Source organism: Apteryx mantelli, chromosome 3, assembly GCF_036417845.1.
Source record: "Apteryx mantelli isolate bAptMan1 chromosome 3, bAptMan1.hap1, whole genome shotgun sequence".
NCBI classification, from domain to species: Eukaryota; Metazoa; Chordata; class Aves; order Apterygiformes; family Apterygidae; genus Apteryx; species Apteryx mantelli.
In genome coordinates, this window is record NC_089980.1 from 116,245,034 (window position 1) to 116,262,416 (window position 17,383).

Sequence of the window (17,383 nt, forward strand, 5' to 3'; positions counted from 1 at the left end):
GAACTGCTCCATGTTGTTTTAAGGAAGTATTTTTAATGGCTTTATTGCTTTCTACTTTCCATTCCTTACCTCAGCTGGTTTTTTAGTTGGCACAGACATCAGATTTGACAAACTAACTCAAAATGAAATGGAAAAATGTTTATTATCAAATACTTATCAGCCAACAGGCATGCACTTCACATACACAATCATTTGTCCCATTACAATTAGAGAAGCGTAAACACTTCTGCTAGGGATCCCTGTTGTCAGAGGTTATTACTTAGCATTTAAAGCTGCAGCATATACCTCAGTAAACAAAATTCATACTTTTGTTTTAAGACTAGAATTTCGGTTGTATTTAAATTGAAAAAAAAAAATCACAGAATCACAGAATCACTGAGGTTGAAAGGGACCTCTGGAGATCATCTAGTCCAACCCCCCTGCTCAAGCAGGGGCACCTACAGCACGTTGCACAGGATCATGTCCAGGTGGGTTTTGAATATCTCCAGAGAAGGAGACTCCACAACCTCTCTGGCCACAAACTCTCTGGGTTCCAGTGCTCTGACACATACTCAAATACATACTCAAAAGGAAAACTGACATGTTTTACACATCTGCCTAATTTCATGATTCTATGATTGAAAAATTGTGTTTTGACCAGGAATAATCTTCCTATATTGACATTAATGACATTATTTAGAATTAACATGAAGTAATCTCCCTTAATTTGGGATAATTAAATGCTTTTTTTTTTTTTAATCTCCATGAATATCAAAATTGTCCTTAAAATATATGTCCTGAAGGAGAAGTTTTAGTGGTAATTAGCACAATGAAAAAATTTAAAAAATCATCATTGTAATGATATAAGTCCAAATTTTGCAATGCCATTATTGGGGCAGGATATACCCAGTGATGTAGTAGATACATCTTGCCCACACACTAATGCAGAATGGGGCACTCAGATTGCCAGGTTTGTGAAACAGGTGTGCCTCCTTGTCAAAACCCACAATATAAATATACAAAACAAAGATCATGAACACACAGAGATGAAATTACCCCCATTACGTATTTTCTCAGAATCTTTCAATGTCTGTGGGTACAGATGAAAAGCCAGAATTTGGGTTAATAACTTCTGGGTTAAGCTGAAAATTCTGATTGAGATGCTCAGCAAAGCTTTGTTCCACATCCCCCTCAACTCCCCAGGTCAGCCCCAGCCACCATGTACGTGTTTCCTGACTGAGCTGGAAGATGCCCCTTCCCAAATTGGCACAGTCCACTTAGGGACTTTCCAGGAATAAAAGCATTTAAGTCATTAATAATAAATCCAAATAATAAGTGAAACATATTTCAGTAATAAAATTTGCTGAATGTCTTGCCTGAGCACTACTAAGAACAAGAAATGAAAACGTTACAGCTTAAGTGCTTTTTTGAATCGTTAGCATGGTTATAATCAAATTCAGCAATCACCTATACCCTCTGAGAGCCAAGAAAAGTAGATTCTGAGTTCCTAATAAGCCAGTCCAGTCAAACAAAACCTGTTAGCACCAACAAAGCCTTAAACACAGTCTTCACTGTGATCAAAAACTGCAAAACAAATCTGAGAGATTCCTTGCTTAAATAAGCTTCTTGACTTCTGGTTCCACTGCTCCCAGTCAAGACAAAATCTTGACTCCAGCAACTGCTTGGAAATCTATTCTTGCCTTTCCAAAAATGGACACAAAATAAGGAGCTAGATTATTCTGAAGCTGAAATAAAACATTTCTGCAGTCACAGTTAGGGCGGTTAACAGCCTCTCTGAATCTCCTCTTCAACAGGTGTTCAGTGATCTGAACATAGTTTTTCATCTATCAGATATTTTTATGCAAAGCGGAACTTTAAAGAATAGAGCAGTTCTCTGTACAACCATGATAACGATGCATTATTGTAAACTGGTTGATCTATTTAAAAATATCCTTTCCCTACATACTTTGCCTTGTTTAGGTCACCATGGCTACAATACCCCAAACTATAATTCTGTCTTTTCTCTAATACATGGAACACCACCACTCTGGGATTTGGGACAGTATATATTGGGACGGTATTGTACAGTATCTGTACATGTTCTACATCCACATAAAGCAGAATTCAACTTTTGAACAGAATCGTATAGGAGACCTGTAGATATAAATTCTGTTAAGAGTTAGTTTTGAGTTTTGCAAGACCCACTGATTATTGATACAGTGTTAATTTCATATACATATATTTTTAGTGAACGTATCTATTCAGTACACATTCACGTAGGTCATACTACATTTCTTTCAATTTAAAATAGATCTACATCGTTTATATTACAAAGACTTCAAACCTGGTTCAGAGTCGGAATTTTCTCTTGGCACATCATCATAAATTACTTCATCTGGGTCTAAAAGCAAAACAGGAAAAAGAAGTGAGAAATCTCATAAAATTTGATTGGGACCAACAATGAATTTTGGTTATACTGGCACATACGAATATAATGGAGATATGACCCACTCTCCATCAGCATTTTGCCAGTACATCTAATCATCATTAATCAAATACCACAAGAATGCACAATAACAGTATTGATAAGATATTTGAGAAATTTCAAACAGTGTTTTCTGTGTTGTTTATGATAACCTTTGGGAGCCTGAAAACAGAAATCCATTTCCACAGCCAACAATTTTCCCTCCTTTTCACAGCACTATGGTATGCTCTGTGCTAGCTGAGCACTGCTTGCTGCCTTACTAATTGGCTCTAAGCTGTAATATACATTTTTTTAAAAAAGAACCAAAACTGTAAATAATGTAATGATCATTCTAGTAAGTTAAGAGGCAGGTTGAGATGATGATGCAAATTCCTCATTTGTTTCAAATGCCACGTAACAGGAACCTCCAGCCCAGTGGGAACTCTCACTTAGTCCGAGCTGAGGATAGCCAGGACAATCTGTCCTCAAACTGCATGGTCTCTGTTCTGGTCTAAAACACACCTGCCAGCAAAGAGCCAAGGAGAAGCATTAAGAAAAAGTTTCTTCCCTTCCACCTTCTCCAAGAACTTAATTGCGAAACTATGAGAAGAGCAAACTCATATATAGCCACAAAGGAGACCATGAACTTTAGCAAATTTCCACTATGTATATATCCAATGGAGCCAAATGATTTGCCTTAAACAGTAGCATATGATTCCCTTGACTTCAAAAAGTACTCTATGCAAAAGTGAATGTTAATCTCTACATTAAAATATTACACTATTGAATATTTTTATCTGGTAAAACTTGGCCCTGGAACATATCTAAAAAATAAAATAAAAGTGAATACAGACATCCCTGTAAAATGTATGCATGTGTGTACGCATATATACATTCATACACACATACATTACACACACATATACATTACATACACACACACACACACTGTTGATCACAACTTAAAACTGACCTTCTTCTAAAGTTGTACTTCAGTGCTCGCTGATACTTACTTTCCATCCATGCTGTATTTGCCGGATCTGCAACCCACTTGGCCAAAGCATCATCCTCTCTCCTGACCTGGTTATCTTCACTTGAAAAAAATGCCACAAAACAAAAGCATTAAAAGCTACACTATAATGCTTGTTTTTAATGCTGTTTTTAAGTAACCGTAAAGACAAGATAATTAAAGAAACCCAAAACACTGCCTCCAAGTTCTCACTCTGAGGCTGTAGATTACTTAAAAAATGCTACTTCAGTAGTCTTTCAGAGTCTAATACTCTATTCTGACCATTTTAGTCAAGAAATTGAAATCACTTCCCCTCCCACGGAAATGTTTTGTTGTTCAGTTATTCTACCAAAACACAAAAAACTATCTTGTTGAAAGCCAGGAAATGAGAGCTGCTCTTTCACTGTAAAAAAGACTAAATACATACAGCACTACATGAGGAGGCATGCAGCCAGCAGACTGAGGGAGGCAGTTATCCCCCTCTTTTTGGTGCTGGTGAGGCTGCACCCGGAATACTGTGTTCAGGATTTGCAGCTCCTCAGCTGAAGAAGCATATGGAGAAATTGGGGAGGGTCTAGCAGAGGGCTGCCAAGATAGTCAGGAGACTAAAGCACGTGGCCTACACGGAGATAGGCTGAAGGAGGTGGGCCCATTTAATCTGGTAAAAAGGAGGTACAGGTTGACCCAAAAGCAGCCTAAAACTATCTGAGAGCTGCAGAGGTGATGGAGTCAAACTTTTTGTTTGCAGTGCCAGATCACATAACAAGGGGGAACGGTCAGCAAATTGCAGATTGGGAAATTCAGTTTGTTCACCAAAAGGTTTGTGCAGCAGTGAAGACATTGCTCAGAAATGCTGTGGAATCTCCATCCCTGGAGATTTTTGAGATACTACCAAAACCACACCTGATCTGATCTCATGTTGGCAGCAGTCCTGCTGTAAAGTAGGAGGTTAGACTACGAGATCTCCAGAAGTCTCTTGCAGCCAACATTGTTATGATTCTATAAAGTTAAACCTTATTCCCTCAAAAATATCATGCATAGTTGTACATATTAGACCTCAATCAGTGCTGATTTTGATACACAAGCAGAGTTATGGAGCTAAGAAAATGAAAATAAAAAAATGGAAATGTCAGAAATGAAAAATTAAATGTTTGGCTTATCAAATGCAAGCTTTCTCAGGAATTAAGGTTTTATAGATCATTAAATTGTGTTGAACTAGCAATCACCTATTTTGGGGATCCTCTGAGTTTACAGAACTACAATGGCATTCTTCGGTTGCTGACTGTGCACCTCCTAAGTAGAAACAAAACATGATCATCAAAATATTTGAAATAAAATGTAGGTGTGCTTTAAATGGTATGTTTTAGCATATGAAACTGATTTTACTAAAACTGCTAATGAATCATCTACTTCTGTACAACATTTTTATCCCTAAATGAACATGTCTGAAAATTTTTAAGAGTTTTTTTTTTCACACTATTTTTGTGAATGAAAGAATTAATTCACAGAGACACAGCAGTTTAGTCTAAGAGGAAATCACAATGAATGGCTGATGCATTTAATTCTAATTTCTGGAATATATATTCCTTTACAGGCAATAAAAAACACACAAAGACATTTGCTTTTACCTGCTAGTATGACTAATGGTGGTGGACAGCAATGGCTGCAAGAAAATGTATCACTACATATGGAATTACAGTAGAATTGCTGCCTAGCTAAAGGCTAGTACATTCAAAATACAAGAAAGGAAAAAGGACATGGTATGGGAATTTTTCTGTTCTTCCTGCTCTCTCAATATTAAGCTGCCAATTTTGACAGTTTTTGGTTACAAAATAGGGGCATTGTCTCTGTTTCTTTAACAAACCATAGTTATTTCCCTTCCGCTCTTACCCTTCTATCTTAAAATTAGACTAAAGGACAAATAGAATCTGTCAAATCATTGAGGATAAAAACCCACAGCAACTTTAAATCCACTGGGACTGAAAAGAGAAATGCATATAAGGGGATGAAAGGGACAAGAACTCTGCCAGGACCTAGCTAAAGCATGATAAAGCTTTGTGAAAAAACATTTAGCTTGAGCACTGAATTATTAATCTGGAAATTACTTCATGTCATTAAGGGGGGATTAACATTAAATATTCTTAATGGCAAGATAAACCAAGAGTCCTGACTCATGTTATCTGTTGTAATATGGCGCTGGAAAACCAAAGGTCAAGTATAACTCATTTAAGTAAAGGGTTGAGAAAGAACTGACTCTGTCTATATTCTTTTTTCTTATGCATCTTTACTTAGATATCTCAATCCTAGTACTGCAAGTGGAGCCCCACAGGAACTTTTCCTTTTTTTTTTTTTTTTTTAATAAACCAACATTTTTCTTCAATATCTGACAATAAGTTTTAGTTCCTACTCTAGGATAGAGTTCTTTTTCAATTTTGACACGAAACCTCCCACAGACATCAAGGAACAGCACTACGCAAACACAAGACAGTACAGTTACCTGAAGTTACACAAGGATTCCCCTCCAAATAAAATAAATTCGGTAGATACAGTACCTTCTTCATCCGCAGAAACACTGCGTATTATAACAGGACTGGAGTATGCTGGCAATATCAATGGTAAATTGGATGGTACAGCATAGCCACAGGGCACAGGAACAGAATATCCACTGCATGAGTTAGGACTCGTACTTTCATCTTGAGGGCTTGGTTCTGGTGATGAGGATGGATCCTTTTCTTGGATTGGTGAAATATTTATAACTGAATAGGGGTTTACTTTTGTTGGAGTGCCCTCTGCAGCAGATTGCGATGTCTGTATTTTCTCATTTTTTTCTAAATTATCAGTCCCTTTATTTGAAAAATGAAAAACAAAAAAACAAGATTTTATTTTTCATATTTAAGCTTTACTTTAGAAGTAGCTTACAGTCTATAACTCACAAAATTCCTACAAAGTAAAGTAGTGTTATTGTCCCCATTTTACAGATGGGTCATGAAGAAAGTCTGTGGAAGAACAAAAACTCGATTCCAGGACTCCTAAATCCTGTATAGGAGGAAGGCTAACAGGGGGTTAGGGTGTCAGCGAGCACATAGTTGAAAAGAGCCTTAAACCCTGAAGTTTGAAATCTGGATTCTAGACAAATTTTTGTCATATATGATACAAGAAATATTTTAGTAATAGCTACGAGGAGAAGAAAGAAAAAGCTCACTAGAAGCTCACTCCTTAAAGAACATTCCTGAAAAAATTCTGCTGAGAAAAGGGGAAAGAAAGTAACTTTCCAAGTTTTCCTCCTTAAAAATAAATTATTTCCTGTTGAACAAATTTCCTGATATCTCTTGAGACTAGCTGGAGGTACAGTGGAACCAAAGGCCACTTTAAAAACAGCTGCAGAACTGGAGTCCAAGTAATTAAAAGTTTATCAGATTTAACTGCAAGTTCACAAAAAGGTGAGTGAGCAGCAATAAAAATTTTCAGAGCAAGGCAGTGTTTAAGTTCCAGGTTGTCAAACTTACAGTCACCTGAAGAGTTATCTATCTCTAATTGCCATGAACACAAAGACTCTGTTTACAAAAGGAAACTGGATTGAAGTCAATAAAATTAGCTGCTGTAGGTTTGAGCAGAATCCAGTGATTTCCAGAATATACCTCAGCACAGGGAACATCTGCATGTGTTTTAACAAAGTCTAAGGGTTTTAATATTTAATAAAATAAGACACCAGCTTATGAATAAACTTCCAACTTTCTGATTCCTTTGATTTCTATATACATATGCTCTTCAGATCAGCAACCAGCATACTGGCTGTGAAGATGACTTATCTCAAGTCACCCATATGCAGCTGCAAGGACATAAAAGTTTCCCTGTAGCACAGTACTGCGAGTGAGACCGATCCACTGGTTTGGATGTCACAGGCAGATGGGAAACCTCACCGAAATGACAAGACCTGTTCATTTGCAATGTCAAATCTACCACAAGTGTAACCAGCAGGAAAGAACAAAACACTTGTATAGTCTTTCCATGGAAATCTTTATATAATTTTTCCATGGCACTCTTACAAATATTTAATTACATTATCAGAAAAAGGTTCCTATGCTACAGCAGTCTGATCTTTGCTTAGCCTAGGGGAGGCACAGCCTATGGGACTGGCAGGCTAACTTACCTGTGACATTAGCTTCTTCATGCTCTATATTATTTCCAGAATCAGAAGGAGGTGGCATAAGGGCTTGTCTGTCTGCTTCTGGTATCTCATCTCCACTATCAAAGTCAAACTCTTCTCCTTCTTCCTCCTCTTCATCATTTGTACCAGTGACTTTGGGTTCATTCTCTAGAACTGTGCAGAAAGACACTCTTTTTGTTGTTTGTTATTATTAATGATTTCATGTGATCAGTAAATGTTCCAATTATGAATGAAGCTTATACAATTAAGCCTTAGAATTTTAGGTTAATGGAATAAACCAAAACCTCTTTGATATGTTGATAAACTCAAGTAGATCTCAATAAGCTTTTTAATGCTAAAAATGGAATTACTGGAAAGCAACAAATAACTGATAATACAATATCTTTGCTTCTGTCATAATGAACTAAAACCAGAACACTTTTTATGAACATTTTTAATCAGCTGATTCTTTAAACAAGAAAAGTTCACAGATGAATTTGTATTTTGAACCGGAGCTTTGGGACTTTATGACTTCAAGTCTTTATTCCTTTTTAATTCTTCTAAGTCTGTTCTTTCACAACAATCCAAAACTGGCAGTGTGAATTAAAAAAAAAAAAGAGAGAGAGAGAGAGAGAAAGGGGGGTTAAAGGAGAAGTTCTGCCCCAGGGAAGTCGCTGCTTTCCTGGTGTACACTATGTGTCAATGAGTAACCCCTTTTGAGAGATGAAAGTACAGTTTAGCTTGGGCTTCTATAATGACACCAGCTAGTGTCAAAATGCCAGTGAAAGCAACTTTTCTCACACACACCATTAAAGAGCAGCAGACTTCTTTCTACCTCAGTCTGAGTTAGTTTTATATCAATGACCTTATGTGCTGTGTTGTTAACCATATTATCAAACACTTCAGTCATCAAGGAGTCATTTGGTTGTGGGGTGGGGGGGTTGGTTTTTCTGTTCTTACCTTTGAAAAAGTACTAGCTGAAATAATAAAATCATTTTCTAATCCAGCTAGAAAGCAGGAGTGGGTTTTTCTTCCTTTTTTTTTGTCTCTGTTTATGAACGTGCTGCAGTAACACCATACGGATTTGCCACTGAACACCAGGGTGGGGATGGGGTGCAGGAAGTACAGAGCAGCTCCCTCTGTGTTATTGTTCGTATCCACAGGGGCACGGAGATCCCCTGAAGAGTTAAGATCTCTCACTGTGTTATCGCTACTGCTGTTTTTACTGCACGTTCACAGGAAGCCTGTGCATAGCATCCAAAGCTTCTGCCGGAGCACAGTAGCTGCCTGGCGGGAAGCCCCTGCCCACCAGGCGCCGTGTCCACAAACCTTCTCTGCAGGTTGCTCAAAGGGTTCATTCCTGCCTCCATAAACCACCCATCCAGAGTTTTTTTCCTATCTTCTGAAGGGAAGACCCTTATCAGAAATCTCTTTGAGGTGGAAGCGGTTGTTGTGGAATTTTTTTTGGCCAGGCCTGCCTTCTTCCCAAGGTTTGCCTCAGAACCACAAGCAAAATCTAACTTTTATACAGGTGTTCAACAACATAGTAAAAATATGTTAAAAACATAATATATATTTATGCTATAGTTATATAAATACATAAATACACAAATATGTTATAAAAATATAAATGAAGTTCATAGGGTTCCCCACCACCACCCTGCCCCTTCAGATAATACAATACTAAAAACAAAGTCCGGCAGGAACAATAAGATCTCCTGAATCATCACGATATTATCAGCTTTTCTACCATCTAGAACATATTTTGTATCTTTATGATAAAACCCACAGAATCCATAGCTCTTGACTGCTTAGATTGTCATGGTAATAAGTATTCTTGCCAACGCTTCTGTTTCTTCAGGCAGGCTGAGCCAGCATATTTTATCACAGCCACAAATAACAAGATCTTTCATGCAGTCTTTCTGTAGGAGAAAAAAGTGAACTAATTACAAAAATATTAAAGAATGAAAAAAGGGGTTATTCTGCATTTATTGCCATGGTTTATGGCTGAGGCAGCAGGACATTTAATTCAATTTTGATGCTTTTTTTTTTTTTTTTTTTTTAATCCTTTGGTAAGAAGTCAACCTTTGGATTAAGGCTTTTCATATTTACATTTGCCCATTGAAGCCAAGCACAGAAGTCCTCCTAACTCAGCATTTATTAGACTAGGCTTTGCATGACTATTTTCTACTTGATGGTAATGGAGAAAAGAAAGGGAGGAATTTTTTATATGTTTTCAGTATATCCATGTACTTCAAATTTAGTATTTCACAGGTTTGTGTTTTCCAAGTGGAACAGTTTTGTGATCACCAACGTGTGAGATGATGTTTAGTCAGTAAGCAGGTAACAACCGCACTATCACAACTTTTCATGTTCACCCACTGCTGTCTGCCGCTCCCCTTGCTGTGCTATCCGAAGCGGGATCAGCAGCAACCATTTAAAAGACACGAAATGGTTACGTCTGCATTTCGTATGGTGGGAGGAGGTGGAAGACAAGCTTACAGGAATGAGTGAAACGTGCTCTGATCACTGCATTAGGGGCCACTCGGGGAAAAGGGATATTGCTCAAGCAAGAGCAGTGAATCCACCCACTCGCTGGAGGTTGGTTCTAGGCATCGGCAAAAGAAAACCAGTGTAGGCCTACAAAATGCCCAAGCCACCGCTGGGAAACACGCAGGGAAGTTTTCCTTCAACACCCCCCTCCCACTGTATATATATCTTATGGCTGAAGGAACAAATCCAGACAGAGACTGATTTTCCCAACTTAGGTAAAAAAAAATTTTTTTAAATATCACCTTATTTTTATTACAGTTTTTGTTATTACTGCCCTGTTTTGTTTATTTAGAAACATTGACTTTACCTCAGAGAGAAACAAAGCACAGGACCATGCATTTGAACAGTACAGCATGGGAAGTCCTCCTAAATTACATCAGTGACGGAATAGTGGGTTAAGATTAAGAAAAATAAAAATAAGAGAAATTACACGCCTTTTAGCAATGGTAGACTGGAGCCAAATAACTCCCCTTTGAAAAGTTTTCAAACTGTATTTTAGCTTTGTGTCACTTCTACATTTATTTAATTCTTCAGGTTTAAAGGTAAACTTTTACTCTTTAAATTTACTGAACCCTTCAGTCTAATAATTATTCTCCTTTGAGCTTTTAATCTTGAGGGTACACTATTTCATTTGATGGAAACAAAGTATTTTTATAACACATATAAAGAGAGGATGGGGCATGCTTTAACTGAAGATAAACCTAGAGCTATCCAGAACTAAACACAGATTAAGTCATACAAAAAAAGATATCTTGCATAACTGCAGTTTTGAAAATATGTACTTTTGCTACAGTTTATGTTCTCATGTCAAAACAACACACACACACACACACACACACACACACACTAAAGCATTTTTCTGCTCTTGAAAAGTTCTACAAAAATTAGAATGACACAAAGCATAGCTAAACTTGGTCTGAATCCGGCTAAAAAACCCCCATCACATATCTTGCAAAGTTTCATGCTTATGAAAAAAGTCTCTGTTCCTCCAGTCCTTTAAATGTAAGCCAAAATGATCTACCAGAAAAGTGGATTTCCAAGCAGTTGTGACTGTAGGGAAAAAATGAAGAAAAAAAATTATTCCAAAACACTCCCCCAATCACATAAGAAAGAACTACATTTTTACATCTTTTTAAAATTCATGATTTTTCCCAAGTCATAATTACAGGCTTCTCAGGATTAGCATTACACTGTCCATTCAAAATTACTTCAAACAATTAAATTACTTGCTAAAAACCTAATTTGCGCTCTCACTACTATCCACATTCTTAACTTGACAACTGATGTGTCAGCCAGTGATGAGAACACAGTAATTGATTTAACTTCTTCATCTTGTGCCAAAATCATTCTGTGGCTTGTGGTAAATATTTATGTTTCTAAAAATTTCTATTCTGAGTTTTAAAAACATGAAAAAAAACCTGAAATAATGGGAAAATTGCCTTAAAGTTAAATTGGGAGTGAAAATATGAATTTCAAATTAGATGAAGGAATTCATATTCTGATAATTTTTAGCACAACATGTGGATTAACAAAGTAAAATTGAGTTTTTTCTGTAATATGTTATTCAATGAAATGACTTTTCCCTTAAGCTTACTTCAAAAATAAGCAAACAGACTATGTTTTCAGAGACCCACTGGGGCATAACCAAAATTAAACAATTTTTGGTTGCTCTGCCAATTGCAAAGCATTCTTGGCACCATCCACTTTCCCATTCATTTTCCGTAAACTATTTATAGTTTAACATAGTACAGCTAAAATGTTACAAATTTAAGAGTGACATTAATTTTAAATCTGAGATTAAGCTAGTGAAGTTTTATTAATAGTTCTCCTCAAAAAAAGATAAAGTTGGCACTTATTACTAAGGACTTTAAATTTTGAATACAGTGCAAGCACAGAGGAAAAAAAAAAATCACAACAAATTCTGTCCTCACTTGTAATCATGTAAATCAGATATGACACTAAGGAAATCAACCGAGTTTCTTCCATGGAAAACTATGTATGGGAAGAATTATAATCCTGATCAGGAATAATTCAGCAGTCTGGAGCACAATTACAATAAACCTGGAAGCCTTGTACTTAAATAGGTGCCTTGCTATCACAAAATACTCATATCTGAACACGTCTGTTATAAGGTTTGAAAAGCACCTTTATAGACTGAGTGAAGACTTCTGTATAATTAGGAGTGTCAACCTTGCAATCAGTTGCCTTTTTTTTTTTTTTTTTTTTAATTAAAGCCAGCAGGCCACTACGGAACAAAAAGATAAAATAACCTATTACATTTGAAAGACTCCAGAGCAAAGAACATTCAAAGACTGAAAGAGATGGTAAAGACACACGTTCCCAGAAGGGAAAGCTACTTTTCCCTTCTCCCTCTCATAGTCTTTTTTTTTTTCCCAGTATACACAATTTATTGTTTCACCTCTGGAATCTAAATTGGATTTCTTTTGCATATTCACTAAATGTCAATTTTTTTTTTGCTTCTAAGTGACACATTTTCAATTGCTTTCAGCCATGTTGCCAACTTACATTGACAGATGAAGAAAATGCAAGTATGCTTTGCTTCAGATGCAAAATATTATTCTTTCGTAAAATAATATTATTAATACAGTTAAATCTAACACAGAGACTGAAAGAAGCTGCTTGTTCTTATTCCAGTGTGCAGTCTGAAAACATCTTTCTTTTTTACTTAAGTATTTTGGATTGCAGCAAGATACTTGGAATCCATCTTCCTTCAAACTGAACTACCAGTTCTTGAGTATCTTCAAAGCAAAACTTTTCAGTAAAAAAAGTTTACTATCTCAGAGTGTATTTAGCTATCATAAAACTCAGTAACTTACGAAGTTTACAAATCACAGCAAACAGGCAGACTCAACAATCCCAGTGCATATGAACCTTGACAAATGCCAGAGATGTTCTCTCTAGCCCTCTTCTAGGATGAGATATGTTTGCTTTTCCAGACTCTTTTTATTAATAGTCAGAATCTGTCTAGCTCCTTGTGTGAATGTGCAAGATGCCACATAGAAGAAAGAACTGGAATTGCACTAGAAAACAGCAAGGCGCTAAAATCTAACCGGGAAAGTGCTCTTCTCAACTAATGGAAAATACCTTCTTTTAAGTTCTGAATAGCCTCACAGGTATTAATATTCTGAAGAAATAAAAAATAATTTAAAAATTTTTTTTGAATTCTGGAAGGAAAAAGAATTACTCTCCTCCACCTGAAAACAGTTTTAGAAACTGTACTTCCCATATGGTGTAAGTATATATGCAGGACTAAATCAGACCAGATACTTTTTCCTCTAAGTCACAGCCACCTGCTATATGTCCTTTTCAAAAATCAGTGTCAGTCCAGAACTACTGTTATAGCTGTAGAAAAAGAAAGAACATACATAACCATGAAAATATTCTCATTTTATCACAGGTGAAAGATGAAAACTCTGTTCATTTTTAGTCTTATAACAGGAAATACCAGAATCTTTCAAATTATCATTGATTTTGTAAAACTAACCATTGGGGCATAAACGTACTGTGCCAACTGTGTTTAAAGATGAATGGGTTCCCAATTTGTTTGCTTTTAATTTCAGTGAAAGTTTGTAGTAGAGATTTGACATTTGTCAGGAAGGTGAATCCTGTGCTACAAGCACTTCCAGTGTTCCTGTAAAAATGTGACCAACTTGTAAACCTACAAGAAGCCACAGTTGATTCATATTCAGCAGAAACTTGTTACATCTCAAACAGAAAAAAGGTTTTAAGATTCAGTCTTCACCGGGTAATCTCAAGATTCTCACAACCTCCTAATGCTGATTAGACTGCATTCCTACAGCCACAGAGCAACAAAATATTTTCTTTCTGCTCACTTCTCCCACATGTGACCATGACTTCTTCAGTACCAGGAGAGAAAAATGAACTTAAATATTCTTTCACTCTAGTATTCAGCTTAACAGTATCCCTTCTGTGCTGCCCAAACAGCACCTCTGGCTAGCACCCATGCAGGGAGAAAGGTGAAGATGAAAGCGAGCTGACTCCAAGTGCAACATGGAAAGTATCTGGGTAAGGAAGGATGAAGAGAAGTAAAATGAAACAAGAAGTCTGGTCAAACTGGAATTTTGGATGGGAAATACGGACTTATTTCAGTGTGAAAGGACTGGGAGCTGGAAGCCAGGTAGTTGGAAAAGGAGGAGCCTGGAGAGCAAGAACAGAACTGGCATCAGCTGGGTCTGGCAGACGGAGGGAGGAGGCTGCAAATGGGAGGACAGCGTTCAGCCAAGTGGCTGGAATCAAGGAGTACTATACGCTTATGTGCCAAATGGGAAACAGGACTATAAAAGCTATTTAAGAAAAGAATATGCAAGCAAATAATTATAGACTGTTTCCACAATGAAAAAAGCACAAAGAAAGTTTTAAAGTTATCCAAGTGACTTTCATGCCGTGACTTCCTAACATCAATTCAAGGTCTCTAGGAGTGTGCTGTTGAAATAGAAAGTACTAATGAAGACAACCTCTGTTCTGCATGATTTCATTAGTAAATAAATGTTTTAAGTCACAGAGAAGGTGGCTGGCTTTTAGGAATGCTGCTGCAAACAAACCCATTCATGGGCACTTCCACATCACCAAGTGACATTCTCCCTTTAGGTCCCTTTGGTTAAAGCATCGGTGCAATTTTTTGCTGAATGTTCTCAAGTACCAACTTCCATATAGATCACAGCCTGCACAGTTACCTCTACGTACTAAACTTCTGCCCTCAAAGAATGAAATCAAGCTGCAGAAATACTGTAACAGAGAGTTGCCCCACTGGCATCTTAGACCAAAACTTTCAGAAGCTACCTAATTATGTGAAGACTTAGCAAACTGATTAAAAAACAGATCTACACTCTAAGAATCACATTTACCCCTAGACCAGAACTGCAGTCTGCACGAGGCCACTAGGGAATGGATGGATTTGCACTTCCTCTTCTCCTCCTGGTTTGCAGCCTCTGGGCAGCAGCTCCTCAGCAGGACAGGTTAGAGCAGCCTCGAGGCCCATCCTAGCTTGTGCCCAGCCGTCAAGAGTCACAGTGGATGCCTCTGGTGGCTCAAGCCATCACGGCCCTCAGCCGCCCCACCGGAACATCCTCCAAGCTGCCGACTGCCCTGGGAAGCAGTGCAGAGCCAGACACACGGTGTTCACAGAGAGGCTGCCCGCATGGGGGGATATGTACCCAGGTACCTTGCACTGCTTTTCAGTACTCCATCAATGAATATGAATTTGTTCCCATAGTGTCACACAGATGTATCAATTATTATAATACTGTATCTATTTTGTTGGGAAAAAGTCTAAGCCAAAACTCCATACACCGAAATGGATTGGTGAACATTTTTCCATCTACTGTCATGGGGAGTGGATCAGACCCCAAGACTTTCCTTCTGCTTTCATTTGCAGTTGCACTAAACTGGCATTACAGGAAACTCAGGTCCCTGTGGTCTAAGTATGTCGCTAATTACATGAAGCTCACACACAAATCCAAAGTAAGACCACAATATCATTAAAAGTCTTTGTGGAAACTGTAAAAAAAACAAAACAAAACAAAACCCAAACAGTACACATTCATACAAGAAGTCTTTCCAGTGATGGAAACAAAAGCAAAACCACACAAATTAACAGGCTCTCCATTCAAATAAACAACAAAGAAATAAGTAACAGCATCTCTTTAATATTTGATAAATACACACATTACATACTACTTATGCTGTTAAGCAAGTATAACAGAAATTATTCTTCTGGATAAAAAGCAAAATCCAAATTGAACTCAAATGGATCATGAATCTGTCTGTCCAAGTTTAAGACAGAGTCTACTGTTAGCAATAATCATCTGCATATTAAAGAAATTTATTTCTTGCAATAAAGCACATCTGTGGTTGTTAGGCAAGACTTACAAATACCAAAAGCATTGATTCTTATAAGTTACTCACTATGCTAAAAATTAAGCTTAAAGTTAACTAAAAATTAAGAGCATTGAGTTGCAAAAAAACCAAAAGGTTAAATGACAAGGTTAGAGAGAAAGTAGGCTGTCCAAAGACTATTGGCAGCAAAACAAAAAAAAAGCTGTATTCCTTTGCAACTCTACAAGATACTTCTCAATGTTGGTTACACTATAATCAGAAAGGCTGCTATATAAAAAACAGCACTGCGACCATTTTAGCTGACCTTATATTTTCATAGTCAGCATACTGGAAACGCTGGTATTGCACGCCACTGCCACAAGCAAAGACTGAACCCGGTCCTGGAAAGAGCGAATCTGTTTCACCTCAGCACTGTATTAACAGATTCTACCATTACATTCCATCAGTAAACACCACTGACTTGCAGCAAGTGAAGTACTTAAAATGGGATTCTTTAAGAAAAGTATGTGTGGGCATTATTTGGAAATACGTATAAACATGGTCCTACATAACAGATATCTGTCCATGCTGAAGAAATCCCATTGGTGTTAAAGGATATTAACTTTTTATCAGTATTAAAGGAGTTCCACCACTTATTATTACTAAGGTCGCTAGTCTGAATTAATGTAAAATGCCACCAAGCATCTAACGAGAAACACCACTCAATATTTCTGAAGATATCAAAGTAAAACTACACAGGCTGTGGGACATGACTTTTGCTAGTGACACGTGCTTGATGGCCACCGTGTAGCTGAGTTCAGGCTCCACTGCCAAGCACATCAACAGCTGAATCATGACTCTCCCCTCACAACACGCTGCCAAATGGACAGTCCATGCTGAGTATGGAATAAACAGTGAGTTGTAATAAAACAGAAATCAAACAGCAGAAGGACTACAAAGTCCTTGTGAATGAAGAAAGTGTCCAGCTCGGGGACTGCAGGGAAGAAGCAGGTTGGCTAACCCTAGGATGCAAGTGTCATGTGAGGAAAGAAAGGAGAAGGAAGATTTTCTGGGAAATCTAGTTCTGCCCACATAATTAATATATCTGTAAGAAAGAAGCCATACGTTAAGGAATTCTCCACAAGAGACAGAACAGAATCCGGTTTGTTCTTCTTTACTTTTTTTTTTTCCCTAAAGGGTACCATCTATTATATCTAGTTATACAAATGATTATTTTTTACATTGAAGTAATTATTGTTTAATGGTTTGAGGAATATGCATTTCTCTAATATAGTCTGTTTAATTAGTAACATGAAACTGCTGTATCATCAAATACCTTGGACGGGAATGACTTAAGAATAATTGGCAGTCCTGT

At 37.2% G+C, this 17,383-nt stretch overlaps 1 protein-coding gene across 10 annotated transcripts in view; it reads right to left on the bottom strand.

Annotated features, from left to right (window-relative positions):
- The window catches only part of ARHGEF10 (Rho guanine nucleotide exchange factor 10), a 120,670-nt gene that overhangs the window by 79,615 nt on the left and 23,672 nt on the right, over positions 1-17,383 (bottom strand). For 9 of the 10 annotated variants that reach the window (XR_010883822.1, XM_067294223.1, XM_067294222.1 and 6 more), the window contains exons 3-7: positions 7,603-7,773; positions 6,005-6,295; positions 4,679-4,745; positions 3,457-3,536; positions 2,324-2,380 (exon numbers count right to left, since the gene is read on the bottom strand). Coding sequence is in view for 9 of the 10 variants with exons in the window: in XM_067294223.1 (XP_067150324.1) it covers positions 2,324-2,380; positions 3,457-3,536; positions 4,679-4,745; positions 6,005-6,295; positions 7,603-7,773 (666 nt within the window). In the remaining variant the exon portion in view is untranslated. Of the gene's footprint in view, positions 1-2,323; positions 2,381-3,456; positions 3,537-4,678; positions 4,746-6,004; positions 6,296-7,602; positions 7,774-9,388; positions 9,518-17,383 lie in introns of all 10 variants that reach the window. The other variant, XM_067294225.1, reaches the window with a different exon arrangement.